Genomic DNA, 25185 nt, shown 5'->3' with positions numbered 1-25185 from the left:
ACTATGTGCTTTAATTATAATAAAGTATTATATACCGCTAGTAGATATCGCAGTCTATGATTTTTTATCTAAGTAAATACTATAATTATATTGTTTTTTATGGGCAAATGTGTTAATTTTGGTAGGCATTTCGCTGTTATTTATTTTATTAAGAGAATCAAAGGTGTGGTATTTAAATAAAAACATCATTATACAATCAATCAAATTTATTAAAAATGAAAAACAGGTAAGTACTTAATTAAAATAGGTATGACAATATTTACAATTTCCACATCAAATATAATCTAACCTAACCTACAAGTCTAATTAACAAGCCATGAGTTACAACTTATTTGATTATGTAGTTATGTTAAATGCTGGATTTTACACTTTATATTTTAGAAATCAAACAGTTGAACATTATTAAAGGCACTCAAAATAATAAATAGGTATAGGTAGGTACATTGCTGGTTTCAATGCTCGGATTCGACGATAACCAATGAACCAAGTCAGCCCATATACAAGGTGTAAGTGACATCATAACGAATACTGAGGGGGATGATTCAGACCATGATTCTGAGTTAATATCAAGTGGAATTTTCCGTCGCAAAATTCATGATATTTTATTAGTCTTTTTAAATTATTTTCAATTTTATACTTTTGCGATGGAAAATTCCACTTGATATTAACTCAGAATAATGAGCTGAATCATCCCTCTCAGTATTCGTTACGATGTCACTTACACCCCATACGAGTACATACACATAGCCATACAAGTAGGTATGGGTGTTAATGACACCGTAACGAATACTGATGGGAATGGTTCAGACCATGATTCTGAGTTGATATCAAGTGGAATTTCGTATCGGAAAATTCATGAAAATATTTGTGTCTTTTTAAATTATTTTCAGTTCTATACTTTTGCGACGGAAAATTCCACTTGATATCAACTCAGAATCATGGTCTGAATCATCCCTCAAAGTTTTCGTTACGATGTCACTAACAAACTGTATTAGTTGAAAATACAGCTATCTTTCAAACTGAAAGATTTAAATAATCACTACACTTTTATACATCATCGATTTCTAAAGTTAAATTTTTGTACAATATAAAAAAAAAAACTTATATTATTCTCTATGTTTATATGCGAGTGTCACAAATTCTTGATCTATTCGAGTGAAAGAGAAAGTAAGACAAGTTGTAACAAAATACTAAAAAGTATGCTAATTATTACATTTAGTAACTACGTTATGTTCAACATTTTATGTTAATATTCATAATTATCATCTAAACTTAACTTGTAGCCTATGATATAACATTATAAATGATGAAAACATTTTCTTCATGATATCATTCAACAATTAATCCTTTAACAAGTCTCATCCCATTTACTCGTATCATAATCTTATCAGAAAATTACAACTAATCTCAGTAACAACGAAAGGTCCATTTATCAGTCTCTGACTTTTTCCCGTTTAGGTTTCCTGCCCCGCTTCTTTCCAGAAGTTGTTACTCCCGTCAGCACCATAGCAGTGTGCTTAGCGAGACACGACTTGCAGAACCAGTCCTCCGACGCGCCTGGCTCTTCCGTTATACCGACGCATACAAAGTGGTACCATCCATCGCAACCGTCGCAACCGATCATTGGCGAGCCATTATCGGGTCTGCCACAAGCCGGGCATACCCAAATTTTATTTCCATGTTCGTCCATGTAATAAGGAGTCGGAAGGGGCCCAATCGGCTTATCTGTAGTTGGAATAGGCTGTGAAGCAGCCGGTTCATCAGACATTGAAGCCATATCATCCTCAAAGTGTTCTTTTTTTGATAAGGGCTTAATTAGTATCCTCTTGTACTTGGAATGGCTAGAAGGACGGCGATTTTTTCGCGGCGGAGAACTTTCTGTGGGAGGTGAGAATGACTGAGTCTCAGTTTCTGTAATATGATTTTGTTTCAAATGTTTTCGCTTTGGTGGCCTAGTCACGAGAGCGGATATTTGCGCAAGTTCTGGTGAGCGAGTGTGTTCACGAGACAGTGGTTCATCTTTCATAGGTGAGCTTTCTTCTTCCTCCTTCTTAACTACTGGTTTTATATTTAACTTAAATACATCAGGCGAGCTAGGAGGCATAGGTGAATTCGAGTTTGATGAGCCCAGCTTTAATATCAGTTTGGGGACCAAAACATCACCAGACTTAATTTTTTTCTTTTTTTCTTTTATCTCTTTCATCTCGATTTTATCTTCCTTAACACGTTTCTTTTCAGACTTATCTTTATTTTTGTCCTTCTTTACTTTCTTCTTTTTAACTGTGATACCATCTTTATCTTTTTTATCTTTTTTGTGTGACTTATCTTTTTTCTTTTCTGGATGTTCATGTACTTTCTCTTGTGGCACTTGTGCCGGTGCAGGCATATCAATAGGTTCTGAGGCCAGTATAGGTTTCAGCTGAGGTTCGACAGGTTCGGGAGTGGGGGATCGTATTGGTATAGGTGGCTCTCTCGGTTGTTCCTGTCTAACAGGTTCCAATTTAGGAGGATTTAATTCAATTGTTGTACTGGACTTATGGTCCTTATGAGATTTGGACTTATGTTTTTGTAGAATATTTGGATTGGGAATACCAGCTCCTAGGTTCCCAGGCAAAAAACTGGACCCAGGAATTAATCCAGGACCACCTGCAGCCAATGAAAATGGATTTGAAAGTAAACTAGAAGATGGTAGACCTCTTAATGCTGGATTATTAACTAAACCTGCAAGGAATTCACTGCCAGGTATAAGATCAGGATTTGGTATTAATCCAGGGCCAGGCATTAAGTTTCTGCCTGAAGGCATTTCAGGGAAAAATGGGAATCCAGGTGGCATTTGGGGCACCTTAGATTCATTCTTTGGCCTACTTGTTTTTGTTGGTTTTGGACTTGGTTTTTCAGCTTGTGCCATTTCATAAGCAAGTTGCTGTTGTTGTTTTTTGAGCAATTTTGCCTCCAATTTTGCAGCTTTATCTTTTTTATCTTTATGTTTCTTTTCTTTTTTAATTTTTGGACTGACACTAGCAACATCTTTGGAATATGGTAATTGCAATGATTTATTAACTGATATACTTGGATGGTCTACAATCTCTGGTTTAGCTTGTAGGTGAGAATAGGTATCCATGGAGTCGTCATCAATGCTGATAACCTCATGAGCTCTCAAATTCATTTCCTTGGACAAATCTACAGCACTAGTATCATTATTATTAACAACTGTCTCTTCTGGTTTTATTCTAACATTTTCATTTGTTTTAGTTTCACTCGACATATCTGGTGTCGAGTTCTGTACCTTTGAGATCATAGAATCAGACTGTACCTTTTCTGAGACAACCTCTGGAGAACTTTTCTCTTCTTTGGATTTGTTCGATATCCGTTTGAATATATTTATCTTTGATCTATCAGGCTGAGAAGCCAATTTTTCTTCTTCATCAGTTATTTCTTGTTTATTTTCTGTTTCTAATATCAGAGAACTTGGTGAAAATTTATTCACTGGCGAAGGATTAGAAACCAATGAAGATTTTGAGACTGGTATTTTCCTTGGTACAGGAATAGCTTCTTCACCAGGAACCAAGTTTTTTGCAACTTGCAGTGGTGGATCAAGAGGTCCCTGTTTAATGACTGGTCTAGCAGGTTCTGTTACTGTAGAAGCTGGTGGAGGGGGCATTGCTGTATTTGAAGGTGTTGGGGACACATTTGGTAACAATGGGTTAGCTGTGTGATCCTTAGATTTTGCCAGATATTCAGGAGGATGTTTGCTAGATTTGCTACTATCTTTAGATTTACTACTTTCGCCTTTGTGGCTGTTATCTTTCCTTTTACTTTTCATAATCTTGCCATTCAATAACTTATTATTTTTAAATTTCTTATCACTTTTCTCTAAAACTGGTGCTTTAGCAGGATTAGAATGATGTGAATTGGTTTTATGTTGTTCAGAATTTTTTTCTGTTATTATAGTTGGAGGTTGAGCTTCTGGCAATTTGCCTTCTCGAGCAGGTAACAGAAAACCAGACATAGTCATCATGACACTGCTGATTTCTCTCGTCCTTTCTTCCTCGTATAATCGTAACCTCTGCCTTTTGCTGTTTGGTAGTGAAACAGGATCAGTTGGTCGTTTGAACAAATCTATCGGTTTCTCAGGGCTTTCAGTTACAGATATTTCTGGACTTGTTGATGTCGATGCTGATGTAGATGTTGCATTATTAGTATCAACATTATCAATGCCATTCTCGCGAATTTCAACTGTACCTGCAACTGCAGGTGTATCTCTTTCTTTTTCAGGATACATTGGAGGCAGATGTTCGTGCACATGCGTGGGCCTTGTAACAACTTCATGGCTGCCAGGATTCAAGAAGTTAAGATAAGATTCTTTTGGTTTTGGGAAATTTTCAATATGGACTGGCGATGGCACAGGCGGAACACTGCGTGTATATTCCACTAGTTCAGGTAACTGCACATGTAAATCACGAAACACTAATCCTAAGTCATGTAGATTTGGCTCAGTCCTGTTAAATTGTTCGGCATATCTGCTAGCTTGTGTCCCAAGTGTCCGGATGTACTTCTCCAGTATGTGCGCCATAACGTCATATGGTGTAGAGTTGATTCCATCCCATCCTATGGTTTGGCATATTTGCGCAACATTCCTTCGCAGTATCTCACGGGCGTACTGCTCTGACATTATGACACCAACAAAGTTATCTGAAACAAAAGAAAATTGAGTGAATAACTTGGAGCGATATGTGATATAATAATAATAATAAAAAATAATAAAAAAGTTTATTCAGGTAAAATCTACGACACACATATACACTGCAACATTATTAAACTATAAAACGCAGAATAACTAGAATTTGAGGAGTACAATTAGATGTAAAAACAGCAAATCTCATGATTTTATACCTGCAAGTGTCTGGTTGTACAGAGACGTCGGTACGAACAGGCGTAATCTTGCTTGATTACTATTTTATATGACGAAATTGGTGCATTCGTACATTGTATAGAAATAAATAAATTCAAATAATGACATGAATATTCAGAAAATACGAGTATAAAAAGTCATTGTGGTGTGCCTAAACTGTGTACCAAACATTCATTTTTTAAAACTATTACTAAGCGCGAAAAAAATTGCCATAACTAAAAAGTATTATAATAGTTATTGCATATTATCCAAAAGAATATCGTTATCGGCTTTCTTCTGATATCAATCAATGATCGGGATAAGTAGTGCAATTTAGGGTCAACGACCTCAAACATTATTATTAATTATATTAGTGTGGATACGCCCGGCGGGATTGCGGGATTTCGGATATTTTCTATCTATACTGAAATTATAAAAGAAAACCACGCGACATCTAGTTAGCATCTTGCTTGCGTGAGCGAGACAGTTGCGATAACCACGCGCGCACAGCCATTGAGTTTTGCTGTACTGAAGTCTGTACTCAAACGGCGGGGGAGAGGAGTTACGCTCGAACTAGTGCGGAGCGATTGTATTATATTCGGGAGAAACCGCTTTTTTTGTATTTCTAGGTAGTATATTTGCAGCCGTTTAAATTTCCATGACTGTTTGAACTATTTTCTTTGGCTTATCCATAGCAAATACTTTTCCATGCAATAAATGAAGCCAGTAGCAAACAGTAGCTAGATACATAGTTACGCTGAGCCACGTTACTTGTTACATGTAGATACCTACCTACTTAAAATATTTAACGATATGAAACATCATTCATTCATTTTAAGGATGCAAAATCATGCGATGTTGCCGCTTTGTGCGAATGCCAGTGGTCGACGCAAAAGCAAGCGACGTTGTCGCTTTGTGCGAACGCCAGTGGTCGACGCAAAAGCATGCGACGTTGCCACTTTGTGCGAACGCCATTGGTCGGCGCAAATCAAACAATTATATTTATGATGTTTTAATTAAATCTACTAATATTAACTATAATATCTACTATATATAAACAACATTCATTTTTATTGAAGATTCTCTGTTTCATTCACAGCGTATTTTATTTGTTTAAATAAAAAATACATATTTACAATCACAAAATACATTACATAAACTAGATAGAAACTCAAAGTAAGCAGATGTAATTAAAATACTGTAGGCGGCCAGCCCTATCCCACGTTTAGTTAACGTAGGTACCACGCGGCTGTAGGCATTTATTTCAAGGACACGGCCGAGTAAAAATACTATATAGATAACATTGCCGTTCCCGCGATATTCCGAGACTTCCGAGTCACCATAAAGTTTGCATCGAACTGTTGTACTTTTAAAAGTAAATTACGATGGCCTCTTAATTTTTCGAAGACTATAATATAATATATTTATCATTCGAAATATCTTTAAAAAAGCAACCTAACTATGCGCCAAATATTATTCAAATCCTATTAGCTTTTTTCTTTGTGGAGACCTTTAAGCATTTTAATATCCTAATCTTATTTAAAAATTTACAAGTCTTCACAGCTAAGTATTTTAAAAAAGGGCTCGGGATCAAACCTTGTTGCCTTTAATATTTTTAATACTCTTAAGTAATATTTTGAAACAATAGAGACAAATCAAGAGAACTTAAATATGATTCCAGTATAAAACCAATATTAACGAAGTAACATTGATAGACTAAAACTATTTTTAATTGTAATTTTCTAGGTTACAATCAAAAAAAACCTTACACATTTAAGTATGAATGTTAGTACTTACCGGTTTTCACCCAAAATAGTCCTTTTAATAAACAAATCCAATTCAGTCAAGCAAAAATCAGAAGTCCGGTATACAAGAACCAAATTATCACAAATGCAGAGGTTCGTCAGTCCATGAAACAAGCCAAGATGTCGTCAAGATAACCAAATAAGTAACTCGAACTCACAACGTGTGCACTCAATGAACCTAAGAACAGGAATGAACAAACACCGCCGTGTCACCTCATCATCCCTTTTGCAAAAAAGAGACAGAAATATGGGATTTATTGTCTCTTTCTCCCATTAACCCTTTATGTTAGTACTCTTATCAGTTGTTGCCTTTGTTAAGCAAAAACAATAATAAGTGCAGAACTTTCACTTTTTATTGTTTAGCGTATGCCGCCAACAAAAAGAAAGCGAAAAGCACTGCATTCATTTCAATTTGGCATCTTATAGTTACTCGTGCAATTCCTTTGCGTACGTACAATACATTTCCTAAAAATTTTAGTTAACTTTGAAATAAGGAAAAATATGGCGGTCAATTAAGTCGCGTTAAATTGCATAATAAATTAATGTAATATAACATTTTTAAACCCTAATAATCTTTATTGTGACCAGCTCGTATCGAAATAGTAATCCCGCGCGGTTGGTATGTCCATGTTAAGATTTCGTCACGCAATCCCGCCAAATCGCACTACCTATTCCGATCACTGGTAGTAAAATGTTGTGTGGATAGTAATAATATTATTATGACACGTTGTATTATGGAAAAATAATTTGAAATCCTATAATGTCAAGGGAGTAATAATATGTTAGCGAGGATTCTAGTTATTATTTTTATACTAAACTATATATAGCTACAAACTCACTGACTGACTCACTATCTCACTGACAGGGTAATTCTCCCAAAAGGAGCGTAGGGGGGGTGAAAATGATGTATGGGGGGTGTAATCGGGACTTCCCGGTGAGTATGGGAAACCTTCCAGATCTTGGAAAACTGCTCCGCATCAGGGAGACACCCTACGGACTGGCAAAACTATCGCACCTGGAACATTTTCTTTTCCACCAAACCTTTAAAATTATAGTCAATTTTATCGCAGGTAAAAAAAAATGGCCGAAAAACAAGATGGCCGCCATACACAGGACATGCGAGCTGCTTGCAGCGAGCGAACCACGCGACATCTAGTTAGCATCTTGCTTGTGTGAGCAAGACAGTTGCGATAACCGCGCGCGCACAGCCATTGAGTGTTGCTGCACTGAAGTCTGTACTCAAACGGCGGGGGAGAGGAGTTACGCTCGAACTAGTGCGGGGCGATTGTATTATATTCGGGAGAAACCGCTTTTTTGTATTTCTAGGTAGTATATTTGCAGCCGTTAAATTTCCATGACTGTTTGAACTATTCTCTTTGGCTTATCCATAGCAAATACTTTTCCATGCAAAAAATGAAGCCAGTAGCAAACAGTAGCTAGATATATAGTAACGCTGAGCCACGTTACTTGTTACATGTAGATACCTACCTACTTAAAAATATTTTACGATATGAAACATTCATTTTTAGGATGCAAAAGCATGCGATGTTGCCGCTTTGAGCGAATGCCAGTGGTCGAAGCAAAAGCATGCGACGTTGTCGCTTTGTGCGAAAGCCAGTGGTCGACGCAAAAGCATGCGACGTTGCCACTCTGTGCGAACGCCATTGGTCGGCGCAAATGAAACAATAATATTTATGATGTTTTAATTAAATCTACTAATATTAACTATAATATCTACTATATATAAACATTATTCATTTTTATTGAAGATTCTCTGTTTCATTCTCAGCGTATTTTATTTGTTTAAATAAAAAAATACATATTTACAATCACAAAATACATTAAATAAACTAGATAGAAACTAAAAGTAAGCAGATGTAATTAAAATACTGTAGGCGGTCAGCCCTATCCCACGTTTACCTACCACGCGGCTGTAGGCATTTATTTCAAGGACACGGCCGAGTTAAAATACTGTATAGATAACATTGCCATTCTCGCGATATTCCGAGACTTCCGAGTCACCATAAAGTTTGCATCGAACTGTTTGTACTTTTAAAAGTAACTATAATATATAATATATATTTAAATTTCAAAATATCTATAGAAAGCAACCTAACTATAAGCCATTTATTATTCAAATCCTATTAGCTTTTTTCTTTGTGGAGACATTTAAGCACCTAATCTTATTTAAAAAATTACAAGTCTTCAAATCTAAGTATTTTAAATAAGGGCTCGGGATCAAACCTTGTCGCCTATTATATTTTTAATACTCTTAAGTACTATTTTGAAACAATAGAGACAAATCAAGAGAACTTAAATATGATTCAAGTATAAAACCAATATTAATGAAGTGACATTGATAGACTAAAACTATTTTTAATTGTAATTTTCTAGGTTACAATCAAACAAAACCTTACACATTTAAATATGAATGTTAGTACTTACCGGTTGTCACCCAAAAATCGTCCTTTTCATAAACAAATCCAATTCAGTCAAGCAAAAATCAGAAGTCCGGTATACAAGAGCCAAATCACAAATGCAGAGGTTCCTCAGTCCATGAAACAAGCCAAGATGTCGTCAAGATAACCAAATAAGTAACTCGAACTCACAACGTGTGCACTCAATGAACCTAAGAACAGGAATGAACAAACACCGCCGTGTCACCTCATCATCCCGTTTGCAAAAATTTGAATTACTTCTCGATCTTCAAAAACTTCTCCGCATCGGGGAGACACCCTACGGCTTCGCAAAACTATCGCACCTGGGACATTTTTTTTCCACCAAACCTATTAAAATCTTAGTCAAATTTTATCGCAGGTGCAAAAAACAAAATGGCCGAAAAACAAGATGGCCGCCATACAAAGCTTTGAACTAATACAGGACACGCGAGCTGCTTGCAGCGAGCGAACCACGCGACATCTAGTTAGCATCTTGCTTGCGTAAGCGAGACAGTTGCGATAACCGCGCGCGCACAGCCATTGGGTTTTGCTGTACTGAAGTCTGTACTCAAACGGCGGGGGAGAGGAGTTACGCTCGAACTAGTGCGGGGCGATTGTATTATATTCGGAAGAAACCGCTTTTTTGTATTTCTAGGTAGTATATTCGCAGCTGTTTAAATTTCCATGACTGTTTGAACTATTCTCTTTGGCTTATCCATAGCAAATACTTTTCCATGCAATAAATGATGCCAGTAGCAAACAGTAGCTAGATACATAGTTAAGCTGAGCCACGTTACTTGTTACATGTAGAGACCTACCTACTTAAAATATTTTACGATATGGAACATACATTTTAAGGATGCAAAATCATGCGATGTTGCCGCTTTGTGCGAATGCCAGTGGTCGACGCAAATCAAACAATTATATTTATAATGTTTTAATTAAATCTACTAATATTTTCTATAATATCTACTATATATAAACAACATTCATTTTTATTGAAGATTCTTTGTTTCATTCACAGCGTGTTTTATTTCTTTAAATAAAAAATACATATTTACAATCACAAAATACATTAAATAAACTAGATAGAAACTCAAAGTAAGCAGATGTAATTAAAATACTGTAGGCGGTCAGCCCTATCCCACGTTTACCTACCATGCGGCTATAGGCATTTATTTCAAGGACACGGCGGAGTTAATATACTGTATAGATAACATTGCCGTTCTCGCGATTTTCCGAAACTTCCGAGTCACCATAAAGTTTGCATCGAACTATTTGTACTTTTAAAAGTAAATTACGATGGCCTCTTAATTTTTCGTTAGACTATAATATATATTTATCGTTCAAAATATCATTAAAATAGCTGCCTAACTATGAGCCATATACTATTCAAATCCTCTTAGCTTTTTTATTTGTGGAGAACTTTAAGCATTTTAATATCCTAAACTTTTTAAAAATTTACAAGTCTTTAAAGCTATATATTTTAAAAAAGGGCTCGGGATAAAACCTTGTTGCCTTTTATATTTTTAATACACTTAAGTTTTATTTTGAAACAATAGAGACAAATCAAGAGAACTTAAATATGATTCAAGTATAAAACCAATATTAACGAAGTAACATTGATAGACTAAAACTATTTTGAATTGAAATTTTTTAGGTTACAATCAAACAAAACCGTACACATTTAAATATGAATGTTAGTACTTACCGGTTTTCACCCAAAAAATGTCCTTTTCATAAACAAATCCAATTCAGTCAAGCAAAAATCAGAAGTCCGGATTACAAGAGCCAAATTATCACAAATGCAGAGGTTCGTCAGTCCATGAAACAAGCCAAGATGTCTTCAAGATAACCAAATAAGTAACTCGAACTCACAACGTGTGCACTCAATGAACCTAAGAACAGGAATGAACAAACACCTCCGTGTCACCTCAACATCCCTTTTGCAAAAAAGAGAAAGAAATATGGGATTTATTGTCTCTTTCTCCCATTAACCCTTTATGTTAGTGCTCTTATCAGTTGTTGCCTTTGTTAAACAAAAACGATTATAAGTACAGAAGTTTCACTCTTTTATTGTTTAGCGCATGCCGCTAACAAAAAAAAAACGTAGAGCACTGCATTCATTTCAAATTGGCATCTTATCGTTACTCGTGTAATTCCTTTGTGTACGTACAATACATTTTCAAAAAGAATTAGTTGAGTTTGAAATAAGGAAAAATATGGCGGTAATAATTTAATGTAATATAACATTTTTAAACCCTAATAATCTTTATTGTGACCAGCTCGTATCGAAATAGTAATCCCGCGCGTTTGGTATGTCCATGTTAAGATTTCGTCACGCAATCCCGCCAAATCGCACTACCTATTCCGATCACTGGTAGTAAAATGTTGTGTGGATAGTAATAATATTATTATGACACGTTGTATTATGGAAAAATAATTTGAAATCCTATAATGTCAAGGGAGTAATAAAATGTTAGCGAGGATTCTAGTTATTATTTTTATACTAACTATATATAGCTACAAACTCACTGACTGACTCACTATCTCACTGACAGGGTAATTCTCCCAAAAGGAGCGTAGGGGGGTGAAAATGATGTATGGGGGGTGTAATCGGGACTGCCTGGTGAGTATGGGAAACCTTCCAGATCTTGGAAAACTGCTCCGCATCAGGGAGACACCCTACGGACTGGCAAAACTATCGCACCTGGAACATTTTCTTTTCCACCAAACCTATAAAATTATAGTCAATTTTACCGCAGGTAAAAAAAAAATGGCCGAAAAACAAGATGGCCGCCATACACAGGACACGCGGGCTGCTTGCAGCGAGCGAACCACGCGACATCTAGTTAGCATCTTCCTTGCGGAAGCGAGACAGTTGCGATAACCGCGCGCGCACAGCCATTGAGTTTTTTTGTACTGAAGTTTGTACTCAAACGGCGGGGGAGAGGAGTTACGCTCGAACTAGTGCGGAGCGATTGTATTATATTCGGAAGAAACCGCTTTCTTGTATTTCTAGGTAGTATATTTGCAGCTGTTTAAATTTCCATGACTGTTTGAACTATTTTCTTTGGCTTATCCATAGCAAATACTTTTCCATGCAATAAATGAAGCCAGTAGCAAACAGTAGCTAGATATATAGTTACGCTGAGCCACGTTACTTGGTACATATAGATACCTACCTACTTAAAAATATTTTACGATATGAAACATTCATTTTAAGGATGCAAAAGCATGCGATGTTGCCGCTTTGTGCGAATGCCAGTGGTCGACGCAAAAGCATGCGACGTTGTCGCTTTGTGCGAACGCCAGTGGTCGACGCAAAAGCTTGTGACGTTGCCACTTTGTGCGAACGCCATTGGTCGGCGCAAATGAAACAATAATTTTTATGATGTTTTAATTAAATCTACTAATATTAACTATAATATCTACTATATATAAACAACATTCATTTTTATTGAAGATTCTCTGTTTCATTCACAGCGTATTTTATTTGTTTAAATAAAAAAATACATATTTACAATCACAAAATACATTAAATAAACTAGATAGAAACTCAAAGTAAGCAGATGTAATTAAAATACTGTAGGCGGTCAGCCCTATCCCACGTTTACCTACCACGCGGCTGTATGCATTTATTTCAAGGACAAGGTCGAGTTAAGATACTGTATAGATAACATTGCCATTCTCGCGATATTCCGAGACTTCCGAGTCACCATAAAGTTTGCATCGAACTGTTTGTACTTTTAAAAGTAACTATAATATATAATATATATTTATCATTCAAAATATCTTTAAAAAGCAACCTAACTATAAGCCATATATTATTCAAATCCTATTAGCTTTTTTCTTTGTGGAGACATTTAAGCATTTTAATATCCTAATCTTATTTAAAAATTTACAAGTCTTCACAGCTAAGTATTTTAAAAAAGGGCTCGGGATCAAACCTTGTTGCCTTTTATATTTTTAATACACTTAATTACTATTTTAAAACAATAGAGACAAATCAAGAGACCTTAAATATGATTCAAGTATAAAACCAATATTAACGAAGTAACACTGATAGACTAAAACTATTTTAATTGCAATTTTCTACGTTACAATCAAACAAAACCTTACACATTTAAATAATTATGAATGTTAGTACTTACCGGTTTTCTCCCAAAAATTGTCCTTTTCATAAACAAATCGAATTCAGTCAAGCAAAAATCAGAAGTCCGGTATACAAGAGAAAAATCACAAATGCAGAGGTTCCTTCCTCAGTCCATGAAACAAGCCAAGATGTCGTCAAGATAACCAAATAAGTAACTCGAACTCACAACGTGTGCACTCAATGAACCTAAGAACAGGAATGAACAAACACCGCCGTGTCACCTCATCATCCCGTTTGCCAAAAAGAGACAGAAATGTGGGATTTATTGTCTCTTTCTCCCATTAACCTTTATGTTAGTACTCTTATCAGTTGTTGCCTTTGTTAAGCAAAAACAATAATAAGTACAGAACTTTCACTCTTTTATTGTTTAGCGAATGCCGCCAACAAAAAAAAAAACGTCGAGCACTGCATTCATTTCAAATTGGCATCTTATCGTTACTCGTGCAATTCCTTTGTGTACGTACAATACATTTTCTAAGAATTTTAGTTGAGTTTGAAATAAGGAAATAAATGACGGTCAATTAAGTTAAGTCGCGTTAAATTGCATAATAAATTAATATAATATAACATTTTTAAACCCCAATAATCTTTATTGTGACCAGCTCTTATCGAAACAGTAATCCCGCGCGGTTGGTATGTCCATGTTAAGATTTAGTCACGCAATCCCGCCAAATTGCACTACCTATTCCGATCACTGGTATCATACAAATTTCTGTTTATAAATTATTATTATTACATTTATTTCAGATTGTACTTCATATTATTGTTAGTAAGAAAAAAGGCGCTTATAAACTATGTTAGTAAAGTAACACTAGGTAATATCTATTTTTCGTAGGCACCAGAATTAGGCAAAAATCCTACCTCAATAGTACCTTCATCCAGTGTACTAGGATAGGGCAGTCAACCCTCTCGGTTAACGCGCTCAGGTACATGTTGTCGCTGCCCCGCACCCTGCTCCTCAGGGAGAAGATCCGCTTGCGCACTATGGTCTCAAAACTATCCGTGCGTGCCTCAGCAAACATAAATGAAACACGATATCTTAGAAAATTTGTTTCAATTCTTCAAACAATCTAAATCATAGGTTCATAACATAACAAATATTTTATTGCACCAACAGAAAAATACAAAACAAAATAGAAATAGAATACTATATTTGTTGGCCTTTGCTGTACCTAAACGATAGCGAATTGTCGACAGTAAAATGTTGTGTGGATAGTATTAATATTATTATGACATGTGTGTAGTACACACTAAATTTATTTTATATTATGGCAACACCGAATTCCATTCTTTCTTCTACCCTTTAACTATCATGGCCATGGGTGTTGCATTTTCCATTTTTGTACATTTTAATTAATACAGTCCATTTCTAAATATTCAAGCATGTGTTTTTTATTCATATACAATACCAGCGACGCACAACATGTATTATGAAAAAATAATTTGAAATCCTATAATGTAAAGGGAGTAATAATAATACACTTCTCATCAAAAAAATCGAAACACCTTGCAAGTTTACGTTTTGTCAGGATTATCAGAAAAATGTGTACATTTAGGAATAAATGTTAAATGTCGTTTAATAGTGAGTAATATGAGCTTATCAAATCTTAATGTTAATGTTCTAAATTTAAATGAATTTTTCATAGGTTTCGTATTTTGTTAAATGAGTCATTTTTATTCCGTATGGAGTATAAAGGAAATGGATAAAACAACACACGTAAATGAAAAAAAAAGCTAAAAAACGTTTATTTAATAACTTGTATTCCCTCCCCGAGCTCTAATTACTGCTTCCATACGGTTCTTCATCGATCGGATGAGAGTCACGATCACATGCTGTGGTATATTGTCCCATTCCTCTTGGATTGCATCTTGCAGCTGGCTAAGTGTTTCTGGGGCAGGATCTCTTGCTCGAATTCGTCTCTTTAATTCATCCCACAGATGTTCAATGGGTTTCATGTCCGGGCTTCTTGCTGGCCATTCCATAATAGAGATATCGACTTCGTTAAGATAATCTCGTACGACGCCCGCGGTGTGAGCCCTAGCATTGTCGTGCATGAATATGAAGCCGTTGCCAATAAAATGTGCATAGGGCATCACATGAGGCTCGAGACACTCTTCGACGTACCGATGACAGTTTAGTGCAGGCAGACGTGGCCCAGACACGAAAGCAAGCTCTGTCTTACCGTCGGCGCTGATTCCTCCCCAAACCGTCCACGAACCGCCACCATAGCTGACCTTTTCTTCAATGCAGCATTGTGCATAGCGTTCTCCGTCTCTTCTGTAGACCTTGTTCCTTCCGTCGTTACCATACAGCATAATTTTACACTCATCAGAAAAGAGAACTTTGCTCCACTGTAGGTATGACCAATTTAGGTGCTCACGTGCAAAGTTAAGGCGCGCTCTTCGATGGTCTGCAGTTAATTTCGGCCCATTTGCTGGCTTATGCGGTACCAGTCCACGATCCTTCAACCTTCTTCTAATTGTAGAGTCACTTACAGCCACCCTTCGTACAACACGAAGCCGCTGCTGCAGTTGAAAAGCGTTAAGGCGTCGATTTCTTAAAGAAGTTGTTACAATAAATCGATCATCTCGCTCAGAAGTGACCCGATTCCTGCCAGATCCTGAACGGCGCGTGAACAAACCAGTCTCCCGATAACGTTTATAGACTCTATGAACAGATGACAGGCTTAGATGCAGTCTTGCAGCCACAACACGCTGACTAAGGCCAGAATCCAGCAATGCCACAACTTGGGCGGCTTCTGTGGGCGAAGTATCCATACGTTTTAGAAAAAAACCTTTTTTCAGACGTCCCAAAGTCACAGTATTGAAATAAAAAACAAAAAGTTCAAGGATAGGCGCCAATTTTTAGTTTTTAAACGCTAAATGTACTCCAACCCTAAACACACATTTGTCTCAAAACAGTGATTCATTTCGTTTATAAGATAAACAAATGAAATTCTAATTTTGAATTTAGAATTTTCGCTTATTACTGTAATGGCCAAACTGCCATCTATACATTTATGTATTTTTTTTCATCGTATGAATTCTTTTTTGTGTTAAATTCGGACAGAAACAATGAAAACGGAAGTGTTTCGATTTTTTTGATGAGAAGTGTATATTAGCGAGATTCTAGTTATTATTTTTATACTATATATAGCTACAAACCCATTGACTGACTGACTCAATGACTCACTGACAGGGTTGTTCTCCCAGAAGGAGCGTCGGGGGGTGGAAATGATGTATGGCAGGTGTGATCAAAACCTCCCGTTAAGTATGGGAAGCCTTCCAGATCTTGGAAAACTGCTCCGCATCAGAGAGACACCCTACGGTCTGGCAAAACTATCGCACCTGGAACGATTCTTTTTTCACAAAAGCTATTTAAACCCTGATCGAATCCAATCGCCGGTGAAAGAAAATCAAAATGGCGGAAAATCAAGATATGTTTTTGCAAAATGCAAAATATTGCAAAATATTGTTTTTCCAGAAAATGTCTCGAAGGTAAAATCTTTGTACGGGAGTGTAATCGGAACGTCTTGTTGAGTATGGAATTACTTCTCGATCTTCAAAGACTGCTCCGTATCAGGGAGACACCCTACGGCCTGGCAAAACTATCGCACCTGGAACATTTTTTTTCCACCAAACCTATTAAAATCTTAGTCAAATTTTATCGCAGGTGAAAAAAAACAAAATAGCCGAAAAACAAGATAGCCGCCATACAAAGCTTCTAACTAATACAGGACACGCGAGCTGCTTGCAGCGAGCGAACCACGCGACATCTAGTTAGCATCTTGCTTGCGTGAGCGAGACAGTTGCGATAACCACGCGCGCACAGTCATTGAGTTTTGCTGTACTGAAGTCTGTACTCAAACGGCGGGGAAGAGGAGTTACGCTCGAACTAGTGCAGAGCGAATGTATTATATTCGGGAGAAACCGCTTTTTTGTATTTCTAGGTAGTATATTTGCAGCTGTTTAAATTTCCATGACTGTTTGAACTATTTTCTTTGGCTTATCCATAGCAAATACTTTTCCATGCAATAAATGAAGCCAGTAGCAAACAGTAGCTAGATATGTAGTTACGCAGAGCCACCTTACTTGTAACATATAGATACCTACCTATTTAAAAATATTTTACGATATGAAACATTCATTTTAAGGATGCAAAAGCATGCGATGTTGCCGCTTTGTGCGAATGCCAGTGGTCGACGCAAAAGCTTGCGACGTTGTCGCTTTGTGCGAACACTAGTGGTCGACGCAAAAACATGCGACGTTGCCACTTTGTGCGAACGCCATTGGTCGGCGCAAATCAAACAATTATATTTATGTTGTTTTAATTTAATCTACTATTATTTTCTATAATATCTACTATATATAAACAACATTGATTTTTATTGACGATTCTGTTTCATTCACAGCGTATTTTATGTGTTTAAATAAAAAATACAAATTTAAAATCACAAAATACATTAAATAAACTAGATAGAAACTCAAAGTAAGCAGATGTAATTAAAATACTTTAGGCGGTCAGCCCTATCCCACGTTTACGTACCACGCGGCTGTAGGCATTTATTTCAAGGACAGGGCCGAGTTAAAATACTGTATAGATAACATTGCCGTTCCCGGGATATTCCGAGTCACCATAAAGTTTGCATCGAACTGCTTGTACCTTTAAAAGAAAATTACGATGGCCTCTTAATTTTTCGTAGACTATAATATATATTTATCATTCAAAATATCTTTAAAAAAGCAACCTTACTATGAGCCATATATTATTCAAATCCTATTAGCTTTTTTCTTTGTGAAGACCTTTAAGCATTTTAATATCCTAGTCTTATTTAAAAATTTACAAGTCTTCACAGCTAAGTATTTTAAGAAAGTGCTCGGGATCAAACCTTGTTGCCTTTAATTTTTTTAATACTCTTAAGTTTTATTTTGAAACAATAGAGACAAATCAAGAGAACTTAAATATGATTCAAGTATAAAACCAATATTAACGAAGTAACACTGATAGACTAAAACTATTTTTAATTGTAATTTTCTAGGTTACAATCAAACAAAACCTTACACATTTAAATATGAATGTTAGTACTTACCGGTTTTCACCCAAAAATAGTACTTTTCATAAACAAATCCAATTCAGTTTAGCAAAAATCAGAAGTTCGGTATACAAGAGCCAAATTATCACAAATGCAGAGGTTTGTCAGTCCATGAAACAAGCCAAGATGTCGTCAAATAACCAAATAAGTAACTCGAACTCACAACGTGTGCACTCAATGAACCGAAGAACAGGAGTGAACAAACACCGCCGTGTCACCTCATAATCCCTTTTGCAAAAAAGAGACAGAAATATGGGATTTATTGTCTCTTTCTCCCATTAACCCTTTATGTTAGTACTCTTATCAGTTGTTGCCTTTGTTAAGCAAAAACAATTTTATTATAAGTACAGAAGTTTCACTCTTTTATTGTTTAGCGCATGCCGCTAACAAAAAAAAAACGTAGAGCACTGCATTCATTTCGAATTGGCATCTTATCGTTACTCGTGCAATTCCTTTGTGTACGTACAATACATTTTCTAAAAATTTTAGTTGAGTTTGAAATAAGAAAATTATGGCGGTCAATTAAGTTAAGTCGCGTTAAATTGCATAATAATTTAATGTAATATAACATTTTTAAACCCTAATAATCTTTATTGTGACCAGCTCGTATCGAAATAGTAATCCCGCGCGGTTGGTATGTCCATGTTAAGATTTCATCACGCAATCCCGCCAAATCGCACTACCTATTCCGATTACTGGTAGTAAAATGTTGTGTGGATAGTAATAATATTATTATGACACGTTGTATTATGGAAAAATAATTTGAAATCCTATAATGTCAAGGGAGTAATAATAATATTATGTTAGCGAGATTCTAGTTATTATTTTTATTATACTATATATATAGCTACAAACCCATTGACTGACAGGGTTTTTCTCCCAGAAGGAGCGTCGGGGGGTGAAAATGTTGTATGGGAAGTGTGATCAGGACCTCCCGTTGAATATGGGAAACCTTCCAGATCTTGGAAAACTGCTCCGCATCAGGGAGACACCCTACGGTCTGGCAAAACTATCGCACCTGGAACGATTTTTGTTTTACAAAACCTATTTAAACCTTGGTCGAATCCAATCGCCGGTGAAATAAAATCAAAATGGCGGAAAAACAAGTTGGCCGCCATACAAAATATTGTTTTCCAGAAAATGTCTCGAGGGTAAAAATGATGAATAGAGGGTGTGATCGAAACATCAAGTTGAATATAGAAACATTTCTAGACCTTCAAAAACTGCTCCGCATTAGGGAGACACCCTACGGCCTGGGGCAACTATTATACCTGAGCCAATTTTTTTTTCGCAAAATATATTTAAATCTTGGTCGAATCCAATCGCAGGTGAAAAAAGAAATGGCGGAAGAACAAGATGGCCGCCATACAATCTTTGATTTTTGCAGAAAATGTCTCAAATCATGTCCAGGAGTGTGATCGGAACGTCATCTTGGTAAACTGCTCCGCATCAGGGAGACACCCTACGGCCTGGCAAAACTATAGCACCTAGAGCTTTTTTGATTTCACGAGACCTATGTCTTGGTCAAAGTCTATCGCGGTAAAAAAAGGGCGGGAAAACAAGATGGGCGCCATTCAAAGCTTCGAACTAATACAGGACTCGCGAGCAGCTTACTGCGAGCGAACCACGCGACATCTAGTTCATCTAAACTTATAACTCAACTTAAACTCACCTTATGTGAGGTATGTGAGTGAATATTGTTGGTACTGCATCACTATGTAATAATTTTGTTTGGTATCCTGCTCGATAGCAAGCAAGATACATCGAAATATAATGAGCACAGGTCATAATAAGGAGAAGGCGTCCTTCAGAAGAGAGAATCATCTCGTTTCATGGTCTGAATCCAATTGTTTTTTAATTTCTGGTTTCGTAAATTAGGATATTTAGGAAATCTGGAAAATACATTATCTAAAAGTAATCTTCATCCAAATCGGAAACAGATTGAAAAATAAATTAAAAATGAATAGAATAACACAACATGTAGATGTTACATTAAAACATAATATGTTATCGACATCAAAGGACAACACTACTTATAATACTTTGAGTACATGGTTTGTCAAAGCTGATTAACGTAATGTGTGAAATCAATTATTTGTACAAATGTGACGGCTTTGCTGAAAAATGCATCTGCATCGTATTTAGGGCTCAATAAACTTTACAAAAAACATACCATGTAATGTATTTCTTGCACACAAGCATGTATTATGTGGTCGATAACTTACCCATGGTGAGACATTATTTGATTGTTCTCCATTACAACACCCATTCTACTCTCACAATCAATGGCTACGCAAGCCATGGTTCATAACGAATAACTATTTCACAGATTTTTTTATATAAAAAGTTAAAATAACATCCGAAAACACCAAAAAACTAACACCAGGTTTGGTATCCAGCTGGCTACCACAACATTTCAAAACGGGAAACACTGACGTTCTAGACAGCGGTGTTTGTCTATGTTTCTTTTTTTTTCACAGAGAATGTTTCCATAGGGAAGAAAGAGAGCTGTGATAGTTTCATCGTCATTCTAAAATATTATCTGTCTATTCTATACTTGGTCTTTGCATGGAAGCTATTGTAAAATGTTACCTTCATCAAAATATAAACACTAATTGGGTATGTAAGGAACTTTTTTTATATTTTTAAACAAAACGTTATGCTTTCATGAAAAAGGAATTTGAGTATTTTTGCTTTTCATGCAGTTATTAATTTCTTACAATTAAAAAAAAAACTGTTAAATAACCTAGGCTGAATGACGTTTATACCTTTGAGTTTGCTTAGTTTGTATTAAAATTATAAATATTGACATTTCGTTAGGGTAAAACGTCCAAACCGTGGACGTTCCCTAAAAGTACTCGTGCCTATCTTGGGCCTGAGTACTTTTAGGGACCGCCCACAGTTAAAATAACATTTTGTTATATTTTCATTTCTTTAATAAGTGATTTTATTTTTAGATTTTCAATTTTTATCCTGGCTACCGGATGACGCTGAACTTAGTTAGTGCATGAAACGAAACGTTATATTATTCGTGTTTTTCTTTTTGAAATCATAAATCTGGCTGACAAAAATAAAATATCCTGCGTGGATCATTAAACAGTTTAAGCTCTCCTAACCAAGTTGCCGCATCCGTCACACAATGCAGCCCGGCTATGCCACCTGGAAACCGGTGCAGAGGGCACTCGTTCACTATGTGAGATATGGTATGATCCGGGTGACCAGATTCACGGTATGGCTCCTTTAAGCCCCAAATGTAGGTGATGGTTTGACTTTCCATGGTTGCTCATACACCGATTCAAGTCGGGTCCAGATTTTTCCTTTGGAGTCAAAGCCAGGGACATTGATTATGTTTTGAAATAAACAATTAATGAAGAAATTAAACAGAACCTTATAAGAATATCCCGAGAGAATGAAAAAAAAAGAAGACTTTGTCTCGTTTATTTATTTCCTAAATTAAATGAAAATTATTTTTTCTATCATCTTGGCCTTGGGTAAACAGGCTACTTTCAGAGGTGACATGCAGGTCAAATAAATTCCCGATCATTGCTAAAATAAACACTATCTATCCGACTGATTTGAGAGCTAAAAAAATAAAGCTAATCAAGACGAAATCTCGAAATGATTTTAGAATTAGCGTAACTTTTTTCCCTTAATACTGAATTGTACTGATTTAGTCATTCTATGTCACCATCTCCCTAGCTTTGTTCCGTTTTTCATAGGATGCTCTTACCTGTCCTGAAGATTTGACAGGTCCGGTTTTTTACAGAAGCGACTGCCTGTCTGACCTTCCAACCCGCGAAGGGAAAACCAGCCCAATACAGGTTAGGTCACATACCTCCGAAAGTGCATTTCTCATTTTTATGATCCAAACATGAATTTGAAAACAAATTCGACAATCATTGGTTTAGGCCTACTGGATTCGAACCTGCCACCTCAAAGTGAGAGGCAAGCGTTCTACCAACTGGGCTACCACGGCTCGGCCGATTTGGTCATTCTGTGTATAAAAGTAAAAAATACACGACCATATAACGACCGCACGCACGATATAACGACCTCAGTGGTCCAGTGGTTGAGCGTAGGGCTCACGATCCGGAGGTCCCGGGTTCGATTCCTGGTGGGGACATATCATAAAAATTACTTTGTGGTCCCTAGTTTGGTTAGCACATTACTGGCTGATCACCAGATTGTCCGAAAGTAAGATGATCCGTGCTTCGGAAGGCACGTTAAGCCGTTGGTCCCGATTACTACTTACTGATGTAAATCAGTAGTCGTTACCATGAGCCATGTCAGGGGCCTTTGGCGGCTCAATAGTAACCCTGATACCAGGGGTGATGAGGTTGGTACTCCACCTCACCCTCAGGCCTGTTGTCTTAAACGTTGTACCGGGTGAGAGCCTTCAGCGCTCCCCATTTGTCCGGCCAAGTAGTTAATGCCATGTGCGGAAAATCTACAATAAGTCACGTCAAAAAAAAACACCGTACCAATCGGGTCCAATCAACTGAGCAAGCTACTCTCATACAACTTAAACCATTGAAAGCTATCTACATCTCTAACCAATCTGAGTTCAAACATTATCCTTATCAACGCCTGTTATCGTAGAGTGAGCCTTAATTTGTTCGAAACTCAGTCTAAACTTCAGATAGCAACAGAAATAGATAAGTTTACTTGAGAGAAAGGCTCAAAAGTATAAAGAAGGTTCGATAGTTGTCAAAAGATAGTGGTAGTGGTTCTAAAAGGGTGGATTTATACACCTAAAAAAGGTGGACTCAAGCACTAATAAGGACCTTTTTTTTTGATGTGATTTATTGTAGATTTGCCGCAGATGGCATTAACTACTTGGCCGGACAAATGGGGAGCGGTGAAGGCTCTCACCCGGTACAACGTTCAAGAAAACAGGCCTGAGAGTGTCCAGTTGGCCGCGAACCTCGGCTCAGGATATCGTCTAAGAGGAAAAATATTTGAAACAATTTTCGACTCTAGTGAGTCTATAGCGATAAGCGCTGATTCAGGGAAATCGTCGACCACGCCGGCGGGGTCGGTATCGGGGTCTTGAAGTGTTTGGTGTCGCGAGTTGATTGGCCGCCTCTATGGCTAGAGTAATCGGGTCGTCGGGATCGTATATTACGTCCTTCGGACGCCGATACTTTTCAGTGCCGTCCCTAAGCGTCCCTAAGTACCGTACCTAAGCGGGATGTAATCGGAAGCCGCAACTACCATATTTGGGTGGTGCGGAGCAGAATCGAAAAAACGTTTTGAAGCTAATTTGAGCCATTGGGCTATGGTTGGCAGACTAACAAGGGCCTCTTTGGCATGGCACGAATGAAATTTCATGGTCTATGGGAATACACCATAGGTTTTGTTCTCCTACGACATGTATGAATGGTATCTTTGAATTGCGTTGATTTAGAAGCTTGATTTTTTTACAGCTTCCAGGGACGACAGGCGTTAGTCTTAGATGTTAATTTCAACTTGTTCACGCGTTCCCGGCGAATAGTGACGGACAGACATCAAACTGATCCTATATGTGTTCCATTTTCTTCTTTCGAGGTTCGAAACCCTAAAAGACTAACCCTAATACAGGCGTGATTTTATATAACGGGTGTTAGTGACATCGTAACGAATACTCAGGGGGATGATTCAGGTCATGATTCTGAGTTAATATCAAGTGGAATTTTTCGTCGCAAAATTCATGATTTTTTTTAGTTTTTTATAAATTATTTTCAATTCTATACTTTTGCGATGAAAAATTCCACTTGATATTAACTCAGAATAATCAGCTGAATCATCCCCCTCAGTATTCGTTACGATGTCACTTACACCCCACACAAGTACATACGGTAGCCATACAAGTAGGTATGGGTGTTAGTGACACCGTAACTAATACTGAGGGGGATGGTTCAGACCATGATTCTAAGTTGATATCAAGTGGAATTTTCAGTCTGAATATTTCTGAAAATTTTTGTGTTTTTTTTAATTATTTTCAATTCCATACTTTTGCGACGGAAAATTCCACTTTATATCATCTCAGAATCATGGCCTCAATCACCCCTCAAAGTTTTCGTTACGATGTCACTAATACCCTGTATATATGTCTTCTTTGCTGGTGTGAGTAAATTATATGCGTATTGTTTTTTTTTTCAGTCATAAAACCACAACCTGGCACTCCGTCTAAAGAAAAAATGAGCTCTAAAAACGTGTCTGTCTGATCAGGAAATTGTTTTGCAATGACAATCCAGGACAAAACTGCTTTGACCCCTGACAATTTCATGTACAGCTGAACCAAAAGTCATTTGGCTGGAACGTCAGAGATCTCTAGAGAATGGTCGGGAAGAATTTACGACCGCAGGCGAGTCGTAAATACCTTGAAGGGGTGGACATAAAAACCAGATACATGATTATGGAGGACTCTCTGTTTTAGTTTAAGCTGTGATTAACATTGACGATCTTAGACTTCGACTGGAAGTATAGAATAAAGAATAGTACTATTTCCTCGGCTACTCGCCCATTGACGAGCCGTAATTATGGTAGGTATGTCGATCTCTGCAATGCATCATACCTATGCCCGCGCGCTGTGAAGTCTACCTACCAATGTTAATGTTACATTTTGTTGCGATGATTGTTGGCATTCTATTGCTTATTACTTAATATTATTTATATTCTTAGCTGCTATAAATGAGAACGTACTGTACTCTCATATTACCATCTACATTCATATAAATTGTCGCTGTGTGATATAGGTTGGCTGTGTGGGTATTATTAATACTCCATTCCTGATTGATAATGCCAACATAGTTAACTTTTC

The 25185-nt window shown here is 36.8% G+C and overlaps 1 protein-coding gene across 1 annotated transcript in view; it reads right to left on the bottom strand.

The window, feature by feature from the left end:
- Positions 1-318: 318 nt before the first annotated feature.
- Positions 319-25185, bottom strand: part of LOC126377432 (transcription initiation factor TFIID subunit 3-like) — a 52917-nt gene continuing 28050 nt past the window's right edge. The window contains exon 3 of the mRNA XM_050025174.1: positions 319-4692. Coding sequence (XP_049881131.1) covers positions 1433-4672 — 3240 coding nt within the window. The 5' untranslated portion in view covers positions 4673-4692 and the 3' untranslated portion in view covers positions 319-1432. The remainder of the gene's footprint in view (positions 4693-25185) is intronic.

The sequence above is a fragment of the Pectinophora gossypiella genome, chromosome 23, assembly GCF_024362695.1.
Source record: "Pectinophora gossypiella chromosome 23, ilPecGoss1.1, whole genome shotgun sequence".
Taxonomy (NCBI): Eukaryota; Metazoa; Arthropoda; class Insecta; order Lepidoptera; family Gelechiidae; genus Pectinophora; species Pectinophora gossypiella.
Note: the sequence above shows the minus strand (reverse complement) of the source record. Positions and strands in the feature narration are given on the sequence as shown.